General features: G+C 35.5%; 1 protein-coding gene across 3 annotated transcripts in view; it reads right to left on the reverse strand.

The window, feature by feature from the left end:
* SLC25A12 (solute carrier family 25 member 12) overlaps positions 1–23,326 on the reverse strand; it is an 86,958-nt gene that overhangs the window by 41,826 nt on the left and 21,806 nt on the right. The window contains exons 3-5 of one of the 3 annotated variants that reach the window (XM_019656806.1): positions 21,400–21,542; positions 12,661–12,776; positions 4,435–4,574 (exon numbers count right to left, since the gene is read on the reverse strand). In XM_019656806.1, coding sequence (XP_019512351.1) covers positions 4,435–4,574; positions 12,661–12,776; positions 21,400–21,542 — 399 coding nt within the window. Of the gene's footprint in view, positions 1–4,434; positions 4,575–7,253; positions 7,873–7,977; positions 8,082–12,660; positions 12,777–21,399; positions 21,543–23,326 lie in introns of those variants that run through there. The other 2 variants (XM_019656808.1, XM_019656807.1) reach the window with 2 other exon arrangements.

Raw genomic sequence — 23,326 nt, forward strand, 5'->3', positions numbered from 1 at the left:
TGTGATGCATCCAGCTTTGTTCTTTCTCAAGACTGCTTTAGCTATTTGGGGGTTTTTGTGGCTCTATAAAAATTTTAGGACTTTTGTTTTCTATTTCTGTGAAAAATGCCATTGGAATTTTCATAGGGACTGTGATGAATCTATAGATTGCTTTGGGTAGTATGGACATTTTAACAATATTAATTCTGATCCATGAACATGGAATATCTTTCCATTTATTTGTGTCCTCTTCAATTTCTTTCATCAATGTGTGATAGTTTCCAGTTTACAAATCTTTCACTTCCTTGATAAAATCTATTCCCAAGTACCTTATTCTTTTTGATGTTATTGTAAATGAGATTTTCTTAGTTTCTTTTTCCAATAGTTTGTTGTTAGTGTATAGAAATCCAACTGACTTTTTATATAGATCCTGCAACTTTCATAGCATTTATTAGCTCTAACAGGTGTGTGGTCTTTAGGATTTTTCTAGATAAAATACATGTCATCTGCAAACAGAAAAGTGGCAAAAGTGGGCATCCCTGTTTTGTTCCTGATCTTAGATGAAAAGCTTTCAGCTTTTCACTTGAGTATGATGTTAGCTGTGGGCTTGTCATATATGGTCATTATTATGTTGAGGTATGTTCCCTCTATCCCTACTTTGCTGAGAGTTTTTATCATAAATGAATGCTGGATTTTGTCAAATGTTTTTTTCTGCATCTATACCATTTGAGATGATCATATGATTTTTATCCTTTATTTAGTTAATGTAATATATCACATTTAATGATTTGCATATGTTGAACCATCCTTGCATGTCAGGAATAAATCCCACTTGATCATGGCGTATGATCTTTTTAATGTACTATTAAATTCAGTTTGTTAATATTTTGTTGAGGATATTTGTATCTATCTTCATCAGGGATACTGGCCTGTAATTTTCTTTTCTTGTGGTATCCTTGGCTTGTCTTGATATCAGGGTAATACTGTCTTGTAAAATGAATTTGGAAGAAGTGTACCCTCCTCTTCTATGTTTTGGAAGAGTTTGGGAAGAATTGGTACTAATTCTCCTTTAAATATTTGGTAGTATTCACCAGTGAAGGCACTTGGTCCTGAACTTTTCTTTGTTGGGAGGTTTATGGTTATTATTCAAGCTCCTTACTAGTAATTGGTTTGGTCTGTTCAGATTTTCTATTTTTTCATCATTCAGTCTTGGTAGATTGTATGTTTCTAGGAATTTATCCATTTCTTCTAGGTTATCTCATTTGTTGGTATGATCCTTGGCATTTTTGTTATCAGTTGTAATGTCTCCTCTTTCATTTCTAATTTTATTTGAGTCATTTTTTTCATAGTCTAGGTAAAGGCTTGCCAACTTTATCTTTTTTAAAAAACAGCATTTAGTTTCATTGACCTTTTTAATTGTCTTTCTAGTCTCTATTTCATTTATTTCTGCTTTGATCTTTGTTATTTACTTCCTTCTACTCACTCTGGGCTTAGTTTATTCTTCTTTAGTTTCTTCAGGTGTAAAGGTAGGTTGTTTATTTGAGACCTTTCTTTTTTTCTTAGCGTAGGAGTTTATCATGATAAACTCCCCTCTTAGAACTGCTTTTGCTGCATCTCATAAGTTTTGGAATGCTCTTTTTCCATTTTCATTTGTCTAAAGACATTTTTTTATTTTCACTTTTTCTATGAGCCACTGATTGTTCAGGAGCATGTTGTTTAATCTCCACATACTTGTGAATTTTCTCCTCTTCTACTTAAGCCATTCTCCCTAATTCATTCCATTTTCCTATCATCTCAGCTCAACCACACCATCCTTCAAATGAAGCAGGAATTTTCAGTCTTTATTTCACCATTAAAATATTGTTGAAAGTGTTCCTCCTGGAAAGGATATCCCTAAGCAGCATCAGAAGCAGACACAGGTCTATACCCTACCTACGTTTTCCATTCCTCACTCATGTTTTTTTCCTTCTTCTTTATGTCTTTTTTATGTTTGTGTCTTCTCCATGCATATGTCTTAGATTCTCAAAAATATCTAGTGCCAACCAAAGGCATGATTAAGCATTATTAATGACACTCAGTACTAAAGAAAATGCGGGCCTTTATATTAAAGAGAAAGAATCTTCAATGTAAGAGTAATGTTAGAAGGACAGAATTTCTACTTTCTATTAAGTCAACAGTTGAATCTGATGTATCTTTTAAAGATATATTTTTGAAGTTCAACAGATGAAACTATAGAGTGTATGGGATTGGTTTCCAAATGATCCAGTAGGGGAAGAGTGGAGAGTATAGCTAAAACACGATTGGCCAACAGTTAACAATTGTTGAAGCTGGTTGATGGATACATGGAGGTTCTTTATATTATTCTGTCTATTTTTAAATACATTCAAAGTCTTTTAAATTAAAAAGTTTTAAAAATAAAAATTAAGTACTTCAAAATTAGAAGCAAACCTAAGAAAAAAGAAGCTCCATATATAAAGCTCTCAGTTTATATAGTATAATTAAAACATCAGGGTAGAATACTTTAGTAAATACCAGGGAACCAATGATGAAAGCAAGCCATTTTTGGAGAAATCTTAAAAAAAAAAAAAATACTAGCTTCAGCTCTCAAATGTATAATATTTTCAACTTTTCAAGTTTGAGGATTTTATAAGGTCAGTCAGGTAGGTACTAACAGTGCAAATATTAGAACAAGCACTGGGTTCTACAAATATCCATACCTAAAAGATACAGTTTTCAAACTGTCATCACCCTAGTGAAGAAAAACAATACTCTGGGCTTATAAAAGATAAAATAAATTAAGATACTTTAAAAAGCTAATTCACCTAAAAAGGTAGCCTAATAAGGAAATGTTCAAATAAATCTGCTTCTGGATTGATAGGGTGGGTAGGGGAACTGAGGGAAATGGTGAAAAAAGGAAATTATGCTAAAGCTAAAGATCTTGTGAATTTGGAAATGCTTTTTATCTAACTATGAGATGAAAATAGCAGAGCTTCAGAAATAGTTTGGCTTTGGATGAGATTGAACAAGTACGTTTAACTCTACTGTCTTCCAAAACTCCACTCTTCACAAAAATCACAATAAAAGAACAAAAAATAAACAAAATAAAAACTCAAGGATGAACAGAATAGAAAAGGAGAAGATAGCAATTACATTTTTAAGATTAGAGAGCAGAGGAGCTGGCTGAGTGGCTCAGTTGGTTAGAGTGCAAGCTCTGAGCAACAAGGTCGCCAGTTCGAGTCCCACATGGGCCAGTGAACTGCTCCTGAGCTCAGCTGCCACTGAGCTGCCAACAGGTGGCAGGATGGCTCAGCTGGTGAGAGCACATGCTCCTAACAATAAGATTGCCGGTTTGACTCCGGCATGGGATGGTGGGCTGCACACCCCACAACTAAGATTGAACAAGGCACCTTGAGCTGAGCAGCTGTGAGCTGCCGAAGGGCAGCTGGATGGCAACTGGACTTGGAGCTGAGCTAGCTGCGCCCTCCACAACTAAGATTAAAGGACAACAACTTGACTGTTCCCCTTCCCCAATTCCCCAACACTGTTCCCCTTCCCCAAATCCCCAAAAACATATTAAAAAAAAATCCATGTATAAGAGGACCCTGGCAGTTTAAACCCATAGTCAGCTGTATATGAAATATCCAGAATAGGTCAATCCATAGAGACAGAAATTAGATTTATGGTTGCCAGGGGTTAGGGAGAGAAAGGAATGGGAAGTAACAGCTTAATGGACACAGGGTTTTCTTTTGGGGAGATGAAAGGTTTTAGAAATGGAGGTGGTGGTTGTACAACACCATGAATGCACTAAATGCCACACTGCGCACTTTTACATGGTTACTTTTATGTTAAATGAATTTTACCTCAATTTTTTAAAGAAAGAAAGCTTCTAGAGAGCTCTACAAAGAGGAAATTAGAATACCTAATATATTTTAAACATATTAAAATAAGATTTTAATAACTGAGGCAAAGTTTAAAAATGAATTACATTAATACATAGAAAACTAGACAGATAAGAAAAACTAGAACTAAAAAAACTAATTACTTTAGTCATGCATAATGTTTATAAAATTATAGTAATTCAAATATGATACTGATCTAGGCAGATCATGATATAATCATAAAGGGTGGGGACAGAAAATTCCAAGTCTGTGGGAGAGAGGGAAAGGTGAAAAGTAGCTCCTAATCTCCCATAGCTCAAAATCAATAAAAAATACCTAAAAGTGAAAAATCAAAAAGTAGAAGTACCAGCATAAGTTTATTTAAAACTATGGAAGTAAACACTGAAAGAAACAATCATAAAAGTTTTAAGAAGTTGCCTCTAGGAGTGGGGCATGAAAAATGGAGGTAAAATGCCACAGGGGAATGCTAGTTCTTGTAATAAAGTTGGTAAAACCAAAAGGGAAGGAGGTGGGGGAGGAATGGTATATATTTACACCAGTTATGAAAACAGCTCACCTGGAGAAACTGTGTAAATTCTGTGTAGTTAAGATGCTTCTTTCGATTATGCCCAAAATGCAGTCGGATAAATTCACAGTCCCAGTTAAAAGGGATATGATGATGAATAATAGTCTGTCCAAAAATTTCTTTGACATTTTCTTAAAAGGGAAAACAAAAATACATAAATTATATCTGAAATAAGTAGTTCAGTCCACTGCAATGTTCCTACAGAAAGAAATTAAGAGAAATTTTCAAAGTCAATATTATCTGCTTCTATTAAGATTAGCCGCCAAAATTTTTTGCCCAGAAACCCATGCACAGGAACACAATTGATACAAAATATAATTTTACACTTAAGATTGTGTACCATTACATATAAGGCCATGAGATTCTTAATTTCTCTTGATTTAATTTTAATTAGGAAGTGATTTATATCTCGCACTATGAAAGGCTGCTACTTTGCATTCCAGTGTAAAATCAATAGTGTTTTCCCGGTTCCTCAAGGAGTCGAATTAAGCCCTTTATCAGAAGCGTGAATACCTAAATTACAGGATAATGCAATATTTGTCATACTAAGTATGGTTTGATTGAGGCTTGATTATTACATTCACACTAGCCTGAATATGTCTATTGAAGATATATATAAGAAATACTACCAAAAGCATATCATTAGCTCAGCAGCAAGCACCTTATTAAAAGCTTCTGATATTGTCAAAAATATGGTCTTGACACAAAGCTTCAAAATCCTCATAAAAACCATGATTATTAGTCTCAACTATTAAAATATTTTAATATAAGTGAAATCAGTGATTCACTTTTAAGTAAAGAAGGACTAAACACAGTACACTAGCTTTTAGATGAGAACCAGTCACACTGTGTATACAACCAAAGCCCTCTGACAGCTTGTCTTCATGCACTGACCATGTCATTCATTTTCTTACACAGTTCTACACTTGCTATAAAAGTCAATTCACAAATGACTGGTACTTCAACAAGCATAGACTGGATAGACGAATTTAGAAGCTCATGCCAAAAAAAAAAAAAATCATTAACAAAGTTAAGAAAGCAGGAAGCCTGTTTACTGACATCTTAAGAACAAAATTATTTTCAAATTTAAGCCAATTATATTAGTGAAAGGGTTTTACCATCAATTGCTATCAATTATACTAGAGAATTAGCAAAGACAAGTGTAATGTTTTATAATCTCCAACTATGCCATTTTCCCTAATTTCCGCAGATTCTTTAAATAAGATACAGATCTTGTATTGTAAATGATATAATGGATTCCCTTTAGTTTTACATACTTTTTCTTGATAAAAGCATTGCTATGGTAAGGGTAGGGAGGGGTTTTGGTGTAAGAATCCTGAACTGAATGTCCTACTAGTCTGGACTTTGTATATATAACAGCTCTGAATACGTCACCACAATCAGTAACTTGGAAGAAGGCATTGGATGTCACTGGGGAGATGGGATTCTCATCTTTTCTTTCAAATGGAATGTATTGTAGCTTTTAGTTCTTGCCTAAGTAGCAACAGTATTTCAGAATTTTCAATCATATCAAATTATTTTTACCTTCCATAAACATAAATTAAATATATGGGTTTTTGTTTCTAAACGCAAATAATTAACTCAATAGCAATTCACGGAATCCTGCTTCTAACTAACATTAAAAAATTACCCTTAAATCTATATGAAACTTCAACAAGTTGTAAAATATGTTAAAGTTTAGAAACTAATTAAAATAATAAGGGTTGAAATAAAATATTTAGAGCTCAAAATATTATGGCAGATCAGCAATGATTTTTTTAGGATTCTCCTAACTTAATTAATTGGCTGCTCCTATTCCCAAATTAATTCATTTGATTTCTTATTTTTAAGATCTAACGAAGTGTGAAATTAAGGAAATGAAGAAATCAATGGAAAGCAGAACAGGATAAGTTAAATTACTACATATATTTAATATAAGATTAATTATTAAAGGGAATAAGTTATTTTGTGATCTTTATTTTAAAGGTCACAATTCCCCAAACACAACTATTTGATAAGAAATGTACATATTGCTACGTAGATAAGTTTTATATAATGATGGGATAAAACTGAATTCCTTTTATATGATCACAAAATATCAGAATCTCAAGTGTTTAACTATATCAAATAAAGTCAAAGATTCAGAAGCTTTCAAATTGAAAATTTAATTATAAAAATTGTTTTCTATTATCACAAAAAGGGCATTTATAAACCAAAATTACAATTTATAATTTACACTCAGAGAAATAGCTCTATAACAAAACTTTAACTAAAATCATATTTTTATACACTTCCTAGCAACTTCTAAATAAGATCTTAAAATATCTTTGAACCAATAAAATTACTCGTAGTAATCTCCCCAAATATTGAAGTGTCATTTCTTTAAGTATTTGTTTGAACTTCTACTAAAGTGTTCACTTGACATCTTTGTATATGGTTTTATTATGACCATTATTATGTGCTGTGGTTCATTAACTACTAGACAGTTTTAATTATTTTAGTCATGTCACAGGCTACAATTATAGTTACTAGGCCTAACAAAATTTCAAACCCACTTTGGCACCTCTTGATGTATTCCACTTCCCTTCTGTTATTATTTCCACTACCAACTGCCTAAGGCTAATTCAGGAAACTTACAGAAATAATTATTACAACTATTGTTTTGAAGTCCAATTCTTAATTACCACTTTGCTTTTACCAGGATGTGCTTATCAAAAAAAAAAAAAAAAGTTAGACAAAAGCTCTGGAACTGGAGAACTTATACTTGTGTGAAGCAATAGCTCAAACAGCTGATATCCTTCTTATCTTACCTGATTTTGTCAGGTTTTGCATGAGATGAAAGGGGACACCAATAAGGTCAAATACACCCAATACATCTAACTGGAACTGCATAGCAAGTTTCGCCCCAGAGAGAATCCCGTCTTTCCAGTGGCAAACAAGGATCGTTAGCTCTGATTAGCACTTCATGGAGGGCTATTTCAGTAGCCATAGTTCTGGCCTGGGTGGAAGGGATATGACAGGCACGTCTTAGCGGGAAGATCAGGATCTAATGTTTTATCCTAGGCTGGCATTGCTAAGGGAGATAGGAATCCATTCGTTTTCTGACAAATAGAAAACACTAGACCACTTTTTCACTTCCTACAGAGCATGGGCTTATGAAAGAGGCGGTTTCTAATTGCGCTGAAAAGGGAACTGGGGCCAGATAAAAAAGTAGGCTGTCATTATGATCTCTTTGCTCAAAGGAGAGGAGCACAATGATTTGTCAGGAGGGCAGGTAATGGTGACAACTGTGATTAAGTCAGAATGTTCACAGATGTATATAACATTAGTCAATTTAGCTGTATCAGTCACGATGACTGGACTAGATGTAATATACATTGAAGCATATATATGATGTAAATACGTCTTAACAGAGGTTTGAATTTCCCCAGCAGCCCACACTGTGTCTCCCCATCTCATCCACCCGCATCCCTCCCCTGGTCCTTATGGGAGCTTCCTACTGGTCTTGTTCACCTTTCTGCAGTACAAAATTACCTCTGACCGGGGCTGGCACTCTTCTCCAAGACTGCCGCCATGCCTGTTCCATGAATGAGCCTGGAAGGAGCTGCTGTACCAACGGTGTGGCCAGAGAACTCCTCCTGTAGGTATACAAGCCATCAGCCCTGTGACACAGCCCACCTACCATCAGCCCAACGACATCCTGATTCCAAGGATTTCAGCCCAGCAGGAGCCACTGCTTCCAACTTACAGGCTTGAGACCAAACATTTTTATTGTCAGGGCAAAAAAGTCCTCAACAGCTGAGTTTCACCTGCACAGTTCTTAAAGTGAAGTCAGAGAGGCTTTTAGAAGGACTCCGGCCATGAACAATGAATATCCTTGTGTAACACTAAACAAAAACAATGGCGAGACTTGTGGAAGTAAAGAGTTTTTCAGTGAAGGAAAACTTGGGGGGAAAGAAGAGGAACAACTAAGAGACCAAAAAAAGAAAACAAAGGAAAACAAACAACAACAAAAATAAAGATCAACAGGAACTTGCAGAGGAAGTCCCAACCAACATAGCATATAGACTCAGTCCCAGGCCTCTCAGTTATACTTCCAGGTGGGTCGTTGTTTCCTGGGTGACCTCTGTTTTTCAGGGGGAAAGTATTTCTAGTAACCCCTTACCTACCTCCAGAAGGGACTACTGTACAATCAGTCAACAGAGTAGTCCTGCTGCCAAATATATGGAAAGGTCCATTTCTCAGGAAAGATGAATTTACATTTCAAGAGCATCTATTACCATGGAAGCTATGTGCTTTAACAGCCTATCACCAAATGGCATAAAAACTAATATCACCATGTCCTTTTTTTTTAGCTCAAACTCTAAGAGCCACATAATCGCCTTGAGTATTAATATGATCTCCTCTGCGATATCTGAAAGGAATCTCAAAAATTCTTCCTGATTTAATTTGAATGCCCAGGGGAGGCTGTAATTCTTCCCAGGTTAAAGCAGATATTTATTACCATTACAATTTTATATTATTCCATGTCTGTAGCTTTGTTGCCACTGAGAGAGGGCACAACATTTTTCATGTCAAGACTTCCATCTCCTGAACCTTTTAATAATAACAGTGGTTATGCCTAAACCACCCCAATCCATTCTCCCTTATAGGGGGAAAGAGTCTATTTTAGAGGCACCCATGGAACACATTTTAATTTGCTGTACATATTGATGGTCAAAGACAGTACAAACTCAAAAGGAATTCCTGCTTTTTTGAGGGTCCTACAGTCACAGGATGAAGACATGCCCTTGGAAAAATTCACTTTGAAGAGTTCTTATTCCTAGGCAAACACAATGGTGATGAGATTTTAATAGAAAACTGAGAATGCATAATGTGTTTTATATTCATTTATTAGTTAATAGATAAGAGTTTGGGTGTTGTTTTGGTATGTTGTTTTGTTTTAATGATTACATCTTTGTTAAAACAATAGGTTTTTATTTTTTTTAATTTAGGGCAAAGGCATGGCAGCTAGTGACAAGACAATGTAGTATAACTGGTTACCTAGGTTACCTCAACCTAATTCTATCGAGCGGAATACCCAGTACACTAGTGGACAATAGTGAGACCAAGTCAAGTTTATACTGTATCTAGCACACACCAGTCATGCAATAGCCTCTACGAGGCTCATGCCACCAGGCTCATGCTTGTAACAGATATACAAGCCATTAAGTGTTTATCCACAGCATGCATTAGAAGTTTTATTAAAGGAACATCAAACAGCAAACAGTTAACTAATGGTTTTCTGCACTCTTTTCAAAGCTCCAGAGCCCTCTCCTGAGCTTGCACATTCTGAAATGGGTTACCAAGGTCTCAATGGAAGCCCTCTCTCCCAGAGAGGAGACATCTCTAACAATAAAAAAAAAACAACTTGTCCAACACTCAAGTAAATGCTGTTCAATATTGCTACTTATATAAATACTTCAAAGATGCACACAATTTAAGTATATAATTGGATGTGTATAAAAAGCATATATAAAAAACAAAAGCATAGATGAGAACAATATATACAAGTATGCAGATAACATCATCATCGTAGTCCATGAGATACCGATGGCATAACAGTCTTGCCCACTCCAGTACACCTTGCATCCAGTATGCTCTCCCACCTTTCTCTCCTGATGTGCACAAGAGAAAACTATTCTTTAAATAAGCTCCAAACTAGAAAACATAAGTCCATTTGGTGAAAAGGATTTAAAGCTAGAATGGATCTAAAATTTCCTTTTATTTAAATATATGTCTATAAATACATAAGCACAATTCATTTTATTAAGTGGGTACAAACATGAAAACTGACCTTTATTACAGATCCAAAATCCTATAAAAATAAACTCCAAGTTAATTATTTCCTTATGCTGAAATTCTGTCGACTTGCATACAGCCTGAAATGAGGGGGCCTTAGAAATCTTGTTAAATGGCATTTAACAGTATCAATGCTTTTCCTCTTTTCTTAAGAACAGAAAATTAAACTTTCTCTTCTTCATCATGATTGTTTCCATTTTAGTTAAGAAAATTTGTCTAAATGGGTTCTCAAAACCAGGAAGGCAGGGCAGGAAGGGGAAATGGTCAAAGTTCCCAGGAAATAGGTGAGCACCATCAAGAGAACCATCCAGCTGACCAGGCACCCAAGGAACAAAAGGGGGTTCAGCTTTATCTCATTCCATAAGAATCTTCCTATCTCTAGATTATGGAGAAGAATGAAAGCAAGATTCTGTAGGGTTATATGTTTTTCAGTTCATACCAGGTACTATGAAACTAAAATTGGTTTGCTTTGCTTTCAATCCTAAGTACATTTTCTTAAACTCCTAACTCATAAATCACAGTCTGAAGGAAAAACAAAAGATCTATAAAATGCTAAAGTTGGGATCTAATAACTACAAGCTTTCATTTGCATGAAATACTAAGGTGTGTATAAAGCACTCCACTACTTCCTACACTCACTTTAATATACTCATCAACAATGGCATGAGTCTCTATTGTTAGTCTGTTAGATGAGCTGACTTGAGTGACTTGTTTTTAAAACTGGAAATTAGGAAAAGCAATCAAATGGAGGAGACACAAAGAACCAGGGTATCAAGGTGGGAGGTCAAAATAAATTACAATTTGGTTTCAGGATAATCTAATTCTTAAACAATGGACTCATGATAGAAGCACAGGTATGCTGTCATTAATGCAAATATTTGCACCAAGTTATTTCCCAAGCATTTCTGCACCACATTTGAAAGGGAGATACGTGAGCATGTGTGATACCTACTGAAAACAGAAAATGCAGCACGATTAGTGGTACAGGGTTAATGCTGGACGATGAGATGCAAAGGTTTTATGCTTTAAACTATAGGGTCTAGGTGCTGATGAGGAAAGTCAACATTCTTTAGGAGGCAGAATGGCCAGAGCTTGCTCCAAAGCAGGGACAATGGTAAGGTATGCACGGAAACCTAAGGCGCTCTGCACAGGTATTTATTTGGGGAAATCTTCTTATACAGAAGACAACTGGGCCAATGGGCAGAAGGAAGGAAACAATCAATGTCAAGGTAGAAAATGTGCCCACTGAGATCGATCATAGCAAAGGCACCACGGGTCCTTCCAAACGCCTGTACTCTCTCACCATTCTTATCACAGCATTAACACTTCTTCCATTGGGTTTCACTGTGACAGTTTCTTTTATAACCAACTCTAAAATGAATACATATTTAGTGCTGTGGCTCAGGAAAAGCCTGACTTTCAGGAATTTTTCTATCACATATTGATGCCAATTCACGCCACAAAAGGGGCTCAGGTTGGAAAAGCAATGTGAACATACTTAACACTACTGAACTGTACACTTAAAAATGGTTCAGATGGTAAGGGTTATGTTATGTGTTGTGTTACAACATTTAAAAACTTCCAAATATTAAAAAAAAAAAAGGATGAGGGCTCAAGGTTCTTGAAAACACTACATTGTTTTTACTTAAAAGCCTGTTGCAGGAAAAACTAGGTGATACTTTTACTAAACAAAAACTAATTTCTGCAAATAATTGTCTTTAAAAACTAATACATGGCTACAAACAGAAATCCTAGTTTATGTGCTTATCAGACACTGACAATGTGCTAATAGATTAGGTGTCTACCAAAGGATTTAAAACTATTTCCACATCCAACTCAAATGGCAATTTTAATAGCTTAGCCTTGTTTCCTAAAACCACAAATCTAACATGGGGGTTCAGAGAATACTAACTATTCTTGCCTTAACTCTCTCCTTCAGTTCCACTCTTGGTATTAAAATGACACAGCAGCAGTTTCCCAAAAACGCTACAGAGAAGCTCTGAACTCCCTACACCAAATCCCTTCAAGAATGAGATGATTACTTCATGTTGTGAACCGTCTGCTTCATAAAGAATTTTGCCCAGGCTGGCCCAGAACAAGAAAACTTACACCACCTATTTTAGGAATGTGAACATGTCAGTAACTCAGCTGATGCAACAGCATCCCTGGTTTCCTTAATTTTTTGTGAACAGTTAAATGCTTTGAAGAAAATAAAACCATTTTATCTGTGTAAATCCTTTTAGGAAAGTAATATTTCCTTTATTGTCTAGCTCCTAAATAAACAGCAACCTACATACAGCTACTAGATTTAGCAAATAAAAACTGGACCAGCCTCACTAACTTCACTTATCACTTATAATCTTTTTTTTTCCTTACCAAATGTCACCTCTCCACTTCCACTCTTGTCAAACAATTGGAAAGCCACTATGAACATGGAATCTGGAGCACACAGAACAGATTCAAATGCCAAAAACTCTTGATAGGAGATCAACCTAGAATAAAATATAAAATGTTAATTGGATGATAAAGAAAGGGAAAACATCAGGCATGTAACCTGCCTTTACTGTATGAACTGTGGCTCAGGGTAACCACACTGAAAAAAAGAAGTTTCTCTTTATAGAGGTATTCCAGATAAGAAAGAAAGAGGAATGACAGAATTAGAATATCATCCTTTTGTAAACCCCTCACAAATTAATGGACCTGGGCAATAATCAATAGCCCCTAACATCACAAAAGAGAGAATTATTAATAAACCAAAAATAATTAAACCTGACACAGAACAAGTCAGGGTTTCTCCACCTTGGCACTCGCTCAATAGTGCCATTTTAAGCTGACTAATGCTTTGCTGTGGGGCCTGCTTCTCATTGTATCATGTTTAGCAGCATCCCTGGCCTCTACCCACTAGATGCCAACAGCACCCACCACACTGAGAATTACTACTCCAGATGTAATCAACAATTTACAGAAAATACAAAGGACAAAGGAACATGTTGAACATCGCCACAGGAACACAATCAGCAAAAATGCAGACTCTAGGAAACTACAGGGCAAACATTCTGTAGCAGAAAAAAAACTTTTAAAGAAGGTATGCGGAATGGAGTCAAGGAATTTGTAATAGATATGTATGATATTGGGGGGAAATGGGGCTGCGGATTGGGGGAGGGGGGTTGTCACTTCAAGGGGTAAAAAGTATAACTATTGCACTGTGTTGTACAGCTGAAACTAATTCTAAAAAATGTGTATTTCATAATAAAAAATAATTTAATATAAAAAAAAAGAAGGTATGCGGGAGAACCTCATTAAAAACCTAAACGATATAGCAATTAATTATAAGATACAGATCTTATTTGGATTCTGGTTCAAGCAAAGCAAAAAAGAAAAACAGTAAAAAAAAATCAGGAAATGAAAATACTGATATAACAAAAATACTAGATGATATTAAGAAATCAATCTTAATGTTTTTGAGAAGTTTCTGTTTTTTTTGTTTCGGGTAATTTTTCTTATTTTTTAGAGATACACACTGAAATATTTACAAATGAAATATGCCATCTGGAATTTACTTCAAAATAATCTAGGGAATGGGTGGAGGTATAAATGAAATAAATTTAATAATTATCTTAATATTATTTATATTATATATTATATATAATTATATATAATTATTAAATGTGGTAATAAATATATTGAATTCACCACACGATTGTTTTACATATGTTTGAAATGTCAATAATAAAACTTTTAAAGGAAAAATTTCAAAACAGAAAGAGGGAAAACTAAAACTTATTGAGTCCTACAATACTCAGGGTTGTAAAATTAGCCAGGGGTCAAAATCCAGTGAAATTGCCTTCCATGATTTATGGAGCTGCCATATGCTAGTTCAGACTCATCTTCCATAGCAAGCTTGCTGCGAAGATTCCATAGCATGTTGCTGCTATTGGTAAGTTACTAGCATTATAAAAAACTGTATATATACCCTATATCCAAGATAAAGGAAGAGCCCTCAATGTGATTTCTAGGCCCACAGAATCTGACCTCTGCATAACTTCCCCTTGCTCTCTGTACTCTAGGCTACACTCATTCTCAGGTCCTAGAAAAATCCATGATCCTTCCACTCAGGGCCATCACCGGGCAATTTATTTTTCTTAGAATGGTCCCACCATCTCCAAATTTTTACCCATTTAATTTGCACCCAATCTTTACATAGCTCAGCTTAAATATCATTTCCTTAAGAGAACCAACTGAGAGTCCCCAGATGACTTCACATTCCCATCAAATCCTAACGGCAGCCCCTTTTTAGTACCCCTAGCAAAATTCTTAAAATAATTAAGTAGCTCATCATTTAAAGTCTAGTTCCCCACTGGGAGGTAGGCTTCTCACAGAGCACAGGCTTGATTCAGGGTAGGAACTCATAAATATTTTTTAATAAACTCAATTTAGAATATATAACATTTTAGAGAGACATGTTTCCCAACACAGTATTAGAAAAATGACTACACTTTACATTTCATTTTATGCCCCCATTCATCTAAGACATATTTTATATTCAATGTTACATTTCCTATTACTTAAAACACTTTTAAATATGTCTAAGTTACACAAATTACATTACATCCAAAGCAATGATGTGTACCATGCCTTTGCCCTAATGGAAGGAAAGGCTTTTGGTGGCGTTATTCAGGGGACTATATTCTCATTGTGCCCATGCCGAAAGGATCCTTCATGACATTAGGAGCTTGACAGCCTAATGAATCCTAGAGGAACGATTCAAAAGTCAAAACTGTGTATCAGGCCACATGTCATAATACACTTTACGCACTGGTGTACTGCTAAAAAATATAGTAAAATTCAAAAGTGTGGTTATCATTACACAAACTTTAGGGTAGTAAAAACAAATGAAGTTATATCAGGTTACATCAGTAGTGATCCAGGGAAGCAGTTACAGAAGACCTTTGCTTTGTACATTATATAGTTCTGAAATGTTTGACATTTTTATAATGAAGAATTAGAATTAGTTCTGATTACAGAAAAAATTTTAAAAATAAAAAAAAAAGTAGCGTGGCTGATTATGGGCTTAAAAAAAAAATCTTGGTTTTTCCAACTTAAGTCTCAGGAATTAGACATCAAAAATACAGTTACCCTGAAATACAGAATATGTGGCTTTAAAACACATTTCATGCTCAGTAGTATTTATGAGAAGGGGTCAAAGACCTTTTCCTGAACTAGCAAAGATGATAAACTGTCAGCTGGCAGAGTGGATTTGGCTCACACATGTGTTGTCTTTGGCATCAAAGTATTATTTTTTTAGTTGCATTTGTTGCCAACATTAGGAAATCATAAGATTTCATATCAATATCCAGTTTTCTGGTTTCTGTTGATAAATTGTGAGCTTGAGCAACAGGTTTCTAGTCCCAAGTGGCACCAGGCCCTGGAGTCAAGCCGACGCTGCCTCCCTCAGAGACCAGGGCTGATGAGTTATCTCCATCCCGCACCTGCAGATGTGAGACCCTTGTTGGGTAGGTATGAATGAAGTAGCTCTTTCTTTAAAATATAAAGTCTATGAGGTGACCGGTTAGCTCAGCTGGTTAGAGCCTGATGCTGATAACACCAAGTTCGATCCCCGCATGGGCCACTGTGAGCTGCGCCCTCCCTAAAAGAGTCAACTATGCCATTATAGCATGACAGCAATGTGTAACCAATGACCACGGCTGTTCCCTAATTTAAAAAAAAATTAATACATAAAATACAAAGTCTATGGACTTTAATAAATATCTACATTTTTGTCTATCAGTATATTCATGAAGGCAAATCACATATGCATATTCATGCAACTTTAGAGCCAGAGGGACCCTTAGAGAGTCTAAAGAAGTCAAATGGTTTACTCTAAAACATTCAGCAACTTAGTGGGCCCAGTCAGAGACTCTTAACTCCTGCCTTCAATTCAGTGTACAACTCCCTGCCCCCTTCCTCAATTTAAAGTTATGGTTGAGAAAAAGAAAGAGTATCTGGTATCTATAGTAAGTAGACCATTACAAAAAGGTATTGGGGAAATACTCAGCCAGTCCTTAATACTCAGTTACTTTTATTGCATAGAGGGATTTATTTGAAGAAAGAAAAGTCAATTAAGAAACACAAAAGCATGAGCATCTTAAAAATAAGTCATTTCATATTATTGAACCTTAGAAAGAAATGAAATGGTGACATATGCTACAACATGGATGAATCTTGAAAATAATAGGCTAAGTGAAATAAGCCATACACAAAAGAACAAAGATTGTATTACTTCACTTACATGCAATAGCTAGAATAGTCAGGCTAACGAGAGAAAATAGAACAGTGCTTACCAAGGACTGGGGGCCAGGGGAGAATGGGGACTCACTGTATAATGGGTATGGAGTTTCAGTGCGGGAAGATAAAAAGGTGCTAGAGATGGACGGTGATGATGGCAGCACAACAGTGTGATGTACTTAATGCCACTGAACTGGACACTAAAAATGGTTTCAAATGGTAATTTTTATGTTCTATATATTTTAATACAATAAAAAAATAAGTCACCTGAGGTTGCCCAGGTCTGTGCATTTGTCAAAACTCAGCAAATGGACCTTTAAGATTTCTATTTTTCACTGTGTGTAAATTTTACACCTAAAAAAAAAAAACTCAAAACAAACATTGAAATCCAGTTAATAATATCCATGCTGAATTATTTAAGGAGAAGTATATCAATGTCTGCAATTTACTTTGAAATGAATAAAAAAAAATAAGATGGGTTGATAGAAAGATGGAGGGATAGATAAATGGGAAAAAAGTATAGAAACATGTTAATAGACTATATGTGGTAGGTATATGGATATTCACTGTAAAATTCTTTCAGCTTTCAAGAATGGTTGGAATTTTTCATAATAAAATAATGGGAGGAAATGGAGTGGAGATGACACACAGTCCCTCTGACATGCTCCCATAGGCTAAAAATATATACAAATATAACTTTTCAGAAAGCAAGAAATAATCTGCTTATCTGCTAATATAAAGCAGACATGCTCCAAAATAATTTTTCAAGCTCCTTTTCCTTTATCTTGCCATGGAGTTCGCTATTGCTAGAAGGACCTGATCAAGACTTTGGCAGAAAAAATGCAAGCCACTAAATGTGGAGTGAGAAAAATCATTGCTTAGTTCATACTGTAATAGTTTGTTTTCTTTTAATCAGGACACCATACTTGCTATCTCATATTTTACAAAGAATATATATCATCTTATAACTTTGAAATAATATATTTTATGAGTTTATATGTATTTTTAAATTTTTCAACAAAGTTCCTTTTTTTTTTTAAAGATTTTTATTGGGAATTGGGGAAGGGAACAGTGTGTTTTTCCGGGACCCATTAGCTCCAAGTCAAGTTGTTGTCCTTCAATCTTAGTTGTGGAGGGTGCAAGCTCAGTTCCAAGTCCAGTCGCCACTTTCAATTTAGTTGGGGGGATGGGGGGAAGTTGGCACAGCCCACCATCCCATGTAGGAGTTGAACCAGCAACCTTGTTGTTAGGAGCACGTGCTCTCACCAGCTGAGCCATCCTATCTCCTGTTGGCAGCTCAGTGGCAGCTCAGCTTGGGCGCAGCTCACTGGCCCATGTGGGAATCGAACTGGCGACCCTGTTGCTCAGAGCTCACGCTCTAACCAACTGCACCACCCAGCCAGCCCTCAACAAAGTTCCTTTTTAATTTACTGAATGAAAACTATTAAGATTTCAAAATATTAATATGTTAATATTGCAATTTTTAAAACAACCAAGATTTCTGCATAAAAGGGTCTTCTATATGCATATAGAATATTAAAGGAAAACACTTTATAGGAGAATAGAACTTCCAGGTGAAATTCTGACTAAAGCTAAATATAGAAACTATGGTTCTAGAAGTTACAGTTTCAAACAAGCAACTGTCTAAATATTTTAGATTAGATCACACAATAATAGGCCCTGAGATCTGCATGTAATGCATAAAATCATTTTGCTTTTCATTATACAACCAGAACTTCAAAGTTTAAGCCACAATCTCACAAAAACTACTTGGCTAATGGTTTTACTATTAGACAACCCTTCATGCTATTTATACCACACAATGCTACTTCTACATGGCTTGCCACAGTAGGCACCTGTATAAAACACTCCTGCTTATTTTACTATTTATTGGAGAAAAGGGAGTAGGAAAGAAGAGGAAGGGGGCAGTTTACATGCTAAGAAAACATGGGCCAGGGTTGGGGGGGCAGGAGAGCCAGAGCACAAAAGGGCATAGTATATCGGTCATTCCTAAACCTGCTTTTCCCACACACTTAACTAAATTACTTAGACTTCTCTATACTAGGTCTGTTAATTCAGGTTTGGTCTTGGGTGATTGTAAACAATATTATGTGGTGCTATGTCAAGTTACATACCTATAGGACTCATCATCCAAAAACTACAATCTCATCATCCAAAAACTACACTAGTACAAAAGGAATAGCTTTGGGGGCTGGAAAAAAATGTACCAACTGAACTATTCTAACCTTTGATCACATCTAGGTAAAAGAGTGGGAAACAGAAAGAGGGGGGAAAAAAGAGTATCTTTTTATTTTTTTAATGATTACAAAAAGAAAAATGGTCTAAAAATTAAGAGAACTAATTTTGTGTTATTGGGCAAGTCAATCAACCTCTCTGGGCCTCATTTTTCTTAAATGGTAAATGAGGAAGGATTGACTACTTGGAATAAGTTAAACATTACCAAAGTCTTTGATTTTTGAATTAAAAGTATTAAAGAAACTTTAATAATGACATTTAACCTTTTTAAAATGATAGACACTTTTGAAACCCTGGGATTTATATCCAGAAACATGCAGATGCAAATTCACTCATTTTTCCTTATACTTCAGCAAGTTCAGAAATCAGAAGACTATCTATGAACAGGAAGAGATTAAGAATCCCTGTGTTTCTAGAAAATTCCACCTTTCTCTGCCTTTAGAAATAAGCTATATATTTCTATACATAAAAATAAAATAATCTATGTTTCATAAACTTACTTATAATTTTTATGACCTAATTCTATGAATCAGATTTCCTGCCCAATCCCAATCTGACTCATTCTAAAGAGAAACAGAAAAAGTTTTAGACACTTTTAAAATTTGAAGTGGAACATATTTACCTTTAAAAAAGAGAAACAGGTTTGGTTTTTGTTTTTTGTTTTTTGTTTTTAAGTAAACACTATTCAAAATTATTAGATTCCTTACTAGCCAAACCTCAGTTTTGATCTATTCTACTCGGGCAAGTTAAACCCTCGATTCCACTTGACCACACTTTTAACAAAGCATTTGAGTCTGGGAGAACCACATGAATGAAGCTTCAAAAAAGATACACTACTGACATGGGCTAGATGGTCACATAAGGAAACATCTTAAAAGATATGAATAAATACTCTGAAAGCATGTCTCAGACCAAATTAATAACAATAAATACTCTGATCGTTTCTGAAAGAGCTAAAAGTATATACCACCTTTAATAATTTTGAAGAAGGAATTCTGATTAAATATAATTAATTTTCATATGCCTTACTGTTTAATCACTATTGAGAGACCCAATGACTAAATGGTCCACAGTAACTTATCAGCTGATTTGACTTTTTCTGGAGACTAGACGCAAAAGGTATACAAGTTCCCCAATATCTGTCATTAATAAGTTATATAAAACCTTTCCAAGATATAAAATACTCACAGTAAATTTCATGCACTGTGCTCAATTCTGTAGGAAAATACCAATGAATACATACTAACCCTGGACTCAAAGAACATAGCTATCATCATTTCTATTTAAACTGTTACAATAGCCTCCTAAACATATTTCACTGCACACAAGTCTTGTCCTAGTACAAGCTACCATTTTTCTAAAATCTTATCATGTTTGTGGTAAGGGAAATAACTTGGAGGCCTGGGGATGTAGCTTGAAACTTGCAAAGCAAGGTAAATTTTCTTTATAATTCATACAAATAGTCCATTTGCTCCATAATACAATCATATGATATTTTAATATAAAAATATGTGATTTTAATACAGTTATATGTGATTTTTCTCCTTGAATTGAGTAAACTGACACTCTAGTAAGATACACCTTCTTATTTCTGTGACCGCGCAATACACTGCCAAGCTAAAGATATCCCTACAACCGAGAGTCACGAGCCTATGGCATACAGTCAAAGCCCAGCACACAAGATCCCCAGCTCTACTCCAACCACATCTCCAACAGCGATAAAGCTACACCACAGCCACACCAAAGTACTTGTAACACAACCCCACACTCACTCTCCAAAACACACACATGTATGCCCCTTGGTGTTTTAAGCCACTGCTGCTCCTTTTCCTGGGATTCTCCACCCTACTTGTCCAACCACCAGCAAGCTCCTATTCATCTTGCCAGGTTTCACTCAAACAGTGTCCTGACAAACCCAAACAGAGTTAACCATGCTTTCTTGGGTGTCCTGTGTACCTTTCATATACTTCTACTACAGCACCTTATCCTCAAAGTATTATTTTGTTTACTCATCCTTTATCTCACTAGGCCATGAACTTCTTCTCAAGACCAGGAACCCCATTTTATTTATGTTTGCATTTCTAAGGCCAAACAGTGATGGGCAAATAGTGGTTGTTCAATACACGTTTGTCAAATAAATGAGGAAACAGATAAATGAATAAATACCACTCTCTAAATTCTTCCCTGGTTTATCTTTCTTCATAGCACCTATAACCTCCTAACATGTTATAATTTACTTTTAAGTTAACTGTTTTTGCGTGGTTTACTCACTGAAGTAACAGTGCCTAAAATATAGTAGGTACTCAGTGTTGAATAAATGAAAGAAATACACTTAGTTGTCTGAAAACCACTCTGCTCACATTATTCGATATAAAATATGGCTTTGCATATCTAATTTTAAAAAAAGCCAGTATCCTTCACAGTGTCAGTAAATAACACTGTTTTTATAAACTTCTAAAAGATAGTTTATTAATTTAAAATTCCAGATGGTCACAGGTAGACTTATGGTGTTTTTATTTTTTTAATTAGATACTACAGAACATTAGTTTTCAAAAAATGCATAAAGGTTCTTACCCATCCTTGGTTTGATCGGCTACTCCTGCCAAGAGCTGCACAATCTTCGGGTTGCTATTCGGATCATTATACAGTCCAAGATAGCGCTGGACAAAGTCTTCTGGGGTCATGTAATGTTCTCCATCGACCTCAGTACTGGCATACTAAAAAATAAATATGCATACTTAAAAACTTAAAATTATTCAATATCATTTTGTAGCCAAACGTTTTGTGAAAATGTTAAGTTAAAGGCCAGTCTCAAAATCAAAGTAAGGATAATAAATGCAGAATTTTTCTCTGGATAGTGAAAAATCAAACACCTTGAGCCTGATTTAAGAACACTGGTAAAGTACTGATACATGCTACCACATGGATCAATCTTGAAAACATTGTTAAGTTAAAGAGGCCAGACACAAAGGGCCACATGTTATATGATCCCACTTACGTGAAATGCCCACAATAGGCAGATCCACAGTGACCAAAAGTGGAAGAGTAGTTGCAAGCAGATGAGAGGACAGGAAAATAAGACAGTAGCTGCTTTAACATGCATGGGGGTGATGAAAATGTTCTGGAATTATACAGTGGTGATGGTCACCCAACATTGTAAATATATTAAAAAACACTGAATTGTATACTTCAAAATGGTTAAAATTGTGAATTTTATGTTATGTGACTTTTATCTTAATATGTACGAGAAGAGATACTAGACAGATGAAAAAAGGCGAAAGGGCAGCCAAGATGACTAAGACTTGAAAGTGACAAGATAACATCTGTGGACTCCCAGAGGCTTCCTGCCTTAATGACCTGCCAAACTTTAAAAGTGAAATGAATGAGGAAAGCATAAACAAGACCTTCCATCATAGGTATTCATTCCAAGTTCTGTAGCTCAAAAAAAGAAACAAATAAAAATATTCTGCATTTTATGTTGATTTTTTAAATAAAATAAATAGTAATAATACCTGCCTATTAAATAAATGCCTCATTATTTTGAGGGTTTTGTGTACCATGGCATGACCAAGCATGAAAGGCCAAAGGCCTCCTTTCTGGGCTACAGCTGATCAATTTAGCTACTCCAGTCAACTATCAAAGTAGAAATACCAGAAAATTTCCCAGAATTGAAGAATGCCAGGGCCCACTAAGTGCTAAAAACAATAAATTAAACAAAACAACAACCCACGTCAGGACTTGGCCCATCGTCATAAAATTACAGAACGTCAGGATAAAAAGCAAATCCTAAAAGTTTTCACAAAGAAAAAACAAGTTACATATAAAGAATTACGAAACACGGGCATCATGTGCCTCAACATAAACACTGGGACCTTGAAGACAATGCAACAAGGCCTTAGAATTTCTAAGAGAAATGATTTCCAACCTCGATTCTAAACTGAGCCAAACTGTCAATTAATTGTAAGGGTAGGTTAAAAGCACTTTGAGATGTCCACGTTTTCTCAACACTTTTTTCTCCTTGCATCTTTTTCTCCTTTCTTTCTCAGGAAGCTGTAGGAGAATTTGCTCCATCAAAAAGAGGGCATGAATCAAGGAAGAGAAAGATGTGGGATTTAGGAAGCAGATGACCTAACTCGGGGAAAATGGCCAAAGGAAATCCCAGGACAACAATTGTGCTGTAGGCCTCTGGAATGCCTAGTCCTGACTAGGGCACATAGAGGGCTCCAAGAAGGAAAGCCACTAGGGAAAATGAAATGTCAAGTCATCCAAGGCATTGGCTATGTGAAAAATAACATTGGGAGAAGTTTAAATCTTTGCTCAAATGTCACCTTCTCAATGAAACCCACTCTGATCACCCTATTTAGTCTTACAACCCATGCCTCTATCCGTATTCCCAATTCCCCTTATGTTGGCCTGTTTTCCACTTGGCACCTATCATATTTTAACATACTATACATTTTACTTATTTCTTATGTTTATTGTCTGTCTCCCAACTAGAATG

This window comes from Hipposideros armiger, unplaced genomic scaffold (assembly GCF_001890085.2).
Source record: "Hipposideros armiger isolate ML-2016 unplaced genomic scaffold, ASM189008v1 scaffold_266, whole genome shotgun sequence".
Lineage (NCBI taxonomy): Eukaryota > Metazoa > Chordata > Mammalia > Chiroptera > Hipposideridae > Hipposideros > Hipposideros armiger.